The 5,904-nt window shown below is 35.2% G+C and overlaps 1 protein-coding gene across 1 annotated transcript; it reads right to left on the reverse strand.

The window, feature by feature from the left end:
* Positions 1 to 779: 779 nt before the first annotated feature.
* Positions 780 to 2,962, reverse strand: gng13a (guanine nucleotide binding protein (G protein), gamma 13a). The gene is made up of 3 exons (XM_066649963.1): positions 2,870 to 2,962; positions 1,769 to 1,866; positions 780 to 885 (listed from the first exon to the last, which is right to left on the reverse strand). Exons 2-3 carry the CDS (start codon positions 1,864 to 1,866, stop codon positions 780 to 782), a joined length of 204 nt encoding a protein of 67 aa, XP_066506060.1. The 5' UTR covers positions 2,870 to 2,962.
* Positions 2,963 to 5,904: the final 2,942 nt, after the last annotated feature.

A 5,904-nucleotide genomic window follows, 5' to 3' on the forward strand; every position in this document is an offset into this window, starting at 1 on the left:
TTGAAGCCAATGTTGCTTGTGACATTTATTTTTGTACAGAGGTATTTACCCCCCCCCCCTTTATTATTAGTTGCTTTATTGGGTGGGAACTCAGTAATTTGACTGTGGCTTGTATCACTGTGTAATGCACTCATTAGTGTTTAACAGGATGAGGATTCTCCTCAAGAGAGCACTATTAGCACTTAAGGAGCTCGTGATGCTTTGCATCTGCGACACTGTTCCAAATAATATACTTATGTTCATGAAATGAAAGTAGAAGTCTTGGATGTAGGTGTTGCCCTATAATTGGGAGATTCAATAATTCTAATGTTATATTCTAATATTGCTAATTGGCTATCAGTCAGATTAATGCTTGCAGATACCAGGGTCTGGATAACCAAAGTGAGCAGGGTGAAAACCAAGAGTATGAAAAATAAACACACAAGGGAACATAGATCTGGGTCACAACAAAAACAGATACATAAACGCAAATGCAGGTGTTTGTGCAATTTTTTTCAACAAAGTTGCAAAAGATAAGTGGAAAATCATTGCCTTTCACTGAAGTAACAACTGACTCCTTCACTGAATTACAAGACTTTGTTGAATGACATGAAGTGAAAAATAAATATTTGGACTAACTGCCTAAGTATTAATACACTTTACCTAAAAATACTCCATGATACATGCAGGTGACAAACTATTTCAACTCTTTTAATGCCATTGCTATTTGCCAGCAATATTGACTGTGCCAGAGTATGAAGTCACTTGTTTAATCCTAGTTGTCAGTTGCTGGACGTTTACTAAAGTAAGACACATTTCCCTGACTCCATCCATGGGTTTTCTCTCGAGATGTCAGTGTTCAGGAATGGATCCTCAGTCATTTTCTCTTCAATCCATGTAACTAGACTGGCGGGGAGAAGAAAGGGAGGATGACACTGATTAACCCGCAGAGTTTGTCCACACTAGCATGTCTCATCAACTTAAACTTAAAAAATTGTTTTGAAAATGCCACATGCCATTTTACATTGTAGGAACGATTCATTATGTACAATCAGAAGTCTGTTTCTGCCACTTGAAACTGTACATATCGCCGTTTAGTTAAATCACAATAGTGACTAAATATTAGTTTTCAAAATAATAGCTTCAAATCTCTAGTGAGTTTACATCATCTCATAACATTGGACTATATAATAATAATGACATGGAATTTAACATCTCATTATGAGTTAGCATCTCATAATAATGACTTAGCCTTGTTATGCCTTTGCTGCATCATAATAATGTATATATTATAATATATAAATATATAAATATATAAAAAAAACAGTAAGTAAAAGTTAATGAGCAGTTCATAATTGTGTGAAACTAAAAATAATGATAAACGATTGGCTGTATGTTTTTAGAAAGGTGTGAAAATGCTTCATTTTTATTAACACTTATAAATGTTTCAGAAACACACCATGGAATAAAATTTAACCAATGTACAGTAAAGTAAAATTTCCCCTCCCCTTCTGAAAGATATCATGTTTAAAACACAAGCTTGTTCGACCATTATATGGGCATTTGATTTGATTGAATTATGCCGCAAGAGCTTTAGTGAGGTTGAGTACAGTTGCACCGTTTCTCAGCCTAATGTTAGGATATAACTCTAGTCTGTGCTTGGCAGTGCATTTCTTTTGGGACAGTTCCAGCTGTGGATCTGAGCAAATATTGGGTACACCTAATGAGTGTGTACAAACTTCTGGACATGTGGCATTGTAACATTTATCATTTTTTGTTTGTCACTCACTCAGGGACAGTTATAGAGGTTTTCTCTCGTGTGAACTTCAGCTGCAGTTTTAGACTTTCCACTTCATTCTTCAGCTGAGTCTCATCCAACTCATCCATCTGTAGATTCATATAGATAGTAAAAAGGAATATTATTATGGTTTTAACAACAATACCAATGATTATTATAACTATTGTTATTATCATTTGTAGTATTTATTACTGCTGCTCACAAAGTATACAAAACAGTTTAGCATTTTTTAAATAATGATGTAGAAGACTTAGTATTTCTGGTATTTTGAGACACCCCTGCTGGAATGGCACATTTTTGTTTATTTATTTATTTTTTTAAGTAAATTTTAATACATGTCTTTTTTCTTTGCTTAGTTGAAGCATTAATTCATCTTCTGTATCTGCTTCAATCTTGATCAAGGTCAGGGTGTACCATTGCTTGATTGAAAACACTGGAGAAAAATAAAACATATATATGCCCTATGCAAAAAGAGAGTGTGGCAAAGGTTATATTTTAATATTTATTTTTTAACAATACATTAAACTTAAGAAAATAGCATTAAAATATGTATAGTACGTGTTAAGTTGTTATTAAGGATGATTTTACTCGTGTTTTACTTAATTTCACTTTCAGGCTAATTGTAGTAAATAAGCATAGTGTTCTTAGGTATCCATACTTATTAGAATTTGACAGTATCTAAGCTTGAGGTATCTTTTGGATTCTAGTCTGTATGACCTAGCTAAATATATTTTCATTTGCAAAAACAGTGAAGCAATTTTGTAAGCTGCTTTGGAAAAGGGCATATTCTAAATGCCTTGAATGAAAATGTACTTAAATCTGGGAGGTTCATAAATATGCACAAGACTTTATACACCTAACAATTAAAACAACTGAATGATTGAACTATTCCAATTGCCCAAAAGAGCCATGTATGTTATTTAAGAAATAATAATTGTAAAATGTAGGAATATATTTTTAAACGTGGCCAGAGATTAAGAAAAGGTAATCACAAAATACATTTTATTCCCTGATAAACAGCCTCTCTGAGGCTCTGTAAATTGCAGTGTGCTAAAACGAAAGCATTATAACACTAGAAAAAACAAGACTCACCTTACTAGTATGACTGTAAAACAATTATCCAATATCAGGATCAGAGTGAGATCCAAGAGCTGAGTTAGTAATTCTTGCTTCTGAAGAGTGTTTTGAAGTCCACATGTATGTACCTAATAAATGATACCTTGGCTATTCAGAGTACAGGTAGGCTCAAGCTAGTTTGTTACTCAAATTTTAAGGGTCATGCCTTTGTGAGTGATGATGGAAAAATGGGCATTGCTGTCATTTGACTGTATATTCCTAATGTAAATTACATGTAAACCATTTTGTGTTCACTCATGTTTACACTGAGGACACTCACCTGGTCTACACAACAATAGAACTATCTTTAAAGCCTTGCTCACCAATAGAGTACACTGACACAAGGGAATTAATTTTTACATCAGAAAAACACTTCCTTGGCCAATCTCAAAATTTCATTCTCAATTCTCAAAGAGATTTTAACTCTTACCTTCTGTCAAGACTATTCTCAAGTCTCTTAGTTTTATTTGATCTAGTTCTCATCGTAGAGTTGCCAGGTTTGTAATTTTTCTAGCTAGGTTTGCCATGCAAGTAAATATTACTTTAGAAATAAAATTAGGTGGTGCTGGCACATGAAAAAATAAAACCCAAAACTTTCAAAAAGACTTGATTGCTGAAAATATAAAATGGCTATGAGTTGCCTCTGGTTTCTCGTAACTGAATAAATTGGAATAAACCCTTAAGATGAGATCAGCATTCTGTTGAATAAAAGAAAGGATAGAAAATAGAAAAAACAAATGCAAAAAGAAAAGAAGAAACAAATCAGAGAGCCAAAAATCTGAACAAAATAGACAAAAAATAAAGAGGAACAGATATATTAAAGTATCAAAAGTGGTGTGAATAGGTTTTAAAGGCTTTTAAAAAGAGCACAATGTATTAGACACTTTAAACGGTGTATATTGTAGTGGATATCTCAGGTATCTTGTGCTCTATGATAGGAGAAGAAACAAGAATAATGGGGCAGTAACAGAGTACTCACTTTGAGAGAACTGTAAATAAGAAAAATGTAGAAGAAAGAATAACCAGCAAGAACATAATGGAAGATGAGTCTTGTTTGTGTAGCTTCAAGCACATGGGTCTGCATGTGCTTGATGGGTAGCCATCTGCTAATAAGATCAAAGGATACTACAGTCAGGCAAATTAGTGTAACTTTAAGCCTCCTTCACCTGCTACTGAGGTGTTTCAAAGGCACATACAAGGGGCTTAGAATAAAGGTCCTTCCTGGATGAGTTATGCATGTTAGGAATATATTTTAAAGCATCATAGAGACCTTTAAAGAGTAAAATGTTTCCTTTTGTAAACAGCATATTGACTAGTTCAATCAGTAAGATTGCCCTGCCAAAAAAATCTGTATAAACCATTATATTTTTCTGCTGGGTTAATATCACAAGGATCTAACAGCTAAGCTGTGACTGATTGAAGATGCGTCTGATGTTCTAATATGTCTTAAATCTTAAAGGCAGACATGGTGATGAAAAAAGGAAACCCCATCAAAATTTATAACTAAAACCTTGTAGCTGTTTAGATTAATATGGCTGAGTTTCAAAGTCAGTACTGTGTTTGTAATGGCAGATTATTGAGGCAAACAACTGAAAAGCACCCATATCACAGTCAGTGTTCTGTGTATCTTTCATATAAACCACAAAAGTCTGCATGCTGTGAATGAAGTCCTCCTCAAATTAATGACCCACTTGCACTTGATGTTGCTTTGCTTCATTGTGATGTTGGCTAAAAAGGTATTCAGATTTTTGTTACAGTTGGCAAGATATATAAGAGGTAAAAGGAAGTTGAAAGTGTACTACTGCTGATCAGAAATATTAATAATTTTTAATGCTGGCATTAACCACTACTAATGTTAACTAAAGTCAGACAGATTAATATCATCAATATAATTATTGTGTCAAGACAATGGAGAACTATCTACAAAAACATTAGATTAATAAGGTTGAAGATCAAAATGAAATGAGCAAAAATCACACTAATCACTCACACAAATATCATTACTTAAACATTTTATTTAAAATTATTTCGTAAATTATGTGTAGTCCTTGTAACATGACCAGTCTGAGGGATAGAAACAACAAAATACAGATATAGAAATAAACAGATCTTCACAAATATCATTCCGAAATAATGTACACTGAGACAGTCCAGTTTCTTAGAACAAAATATTGCTGTCAATTTCACATCTTGTCATTTTACCTCTTGAATATATTTCACCTTTCAGGAACCCATAAGCTTTACTAGTGCCATGGCATGGACATTTTTCATCAGATCACAACTATTTTGCTAGATGGTCTTCTGGCTGCTCTTTATTGCTTTCCCAATTGTAGCAACTTCAGCAGCCTTCTCAACTCCACGTAGCCACTCATTGCATTTCAGCAGCACACTCTGGTCCACTCCCTGCTCCACAACTTCTTCATACTCCACATCATCATATTGGTGGTGGTCATTCAAGAGAGAAATTTTCACCAGTGGTATGTTGGATCGAGCCCCATATTTGACAGATGCTTCCCTCTGTCGACAAGATGCTTTGCAGGAACCACTGCGTGCCACACGCAGCTGCTTTTCATGGCTACGTCTTTGCAAAATAAGGATTGCCTCCGGTGTCAAACTCAGAGAAAATCCTTTGGCCTCACCATTCTTCTCGGCATTTCTTGAACCTGAGCTGGCTGAAGAGATTTGAGGGCCTTGCGCATCTGATATCATGCTTGTTGAAGTTGCTGATGAGAAATGTTTACCAGAGCTGGTGCCCAAGGACCGGGTCCCTGTGACATTGGTTGTAGAACTTGAACTACCGTCAGGTGGTGGGGTCGTGATCCAGGCACTCTTGCCTTCCAGTCGCAGCATGGAAGTGGCATTGCTGGTAGGTAGCTTACTCTTGTACAGTGTTGCCTTTTTGCCCAGCTGCTTCAGTCTGTAGTTCACAGAACACTTTTTGTCCGCACCCATACCAGAAAACACTGGTGATGGGCACAGCAAATTCTCAGTAACTTCTCTGGTGAGGGTTC

Source organism: Hoplias malabaricus, chromosome 2 (genome assembly GCF_029633855.1).
Source record: "Hoplias malabaricus isolate fHopMal1 chromosome 2, fHopMal1.hap1, whole genome shotgun sequence".
In the NCBI taxonomy this organism is placed as follows: Eukaryota; Metazoa; Chordata; class Actinopteri; order Characiformes; family Erythrinidae; genus Hoplias; species Hoplias malabaricus.

Excerpts from the sequence above, each read along its gene's own strand:
- gng13a (XM_066649963.1), bottom strand. The coding sequence starts at position 1,866 with ATGGATGAGTTGGATGAGACTCAGCTGAAGAATGAAGTGGAAAGTCTA. Across the intron at positions 886-1,768 it reads ACCTCTATAACTGTCCCTGA|TCTAGTTACATGGATTGAAG; the intron begins GTGAGTGACAAA and ends TCTCCCCGCCAG.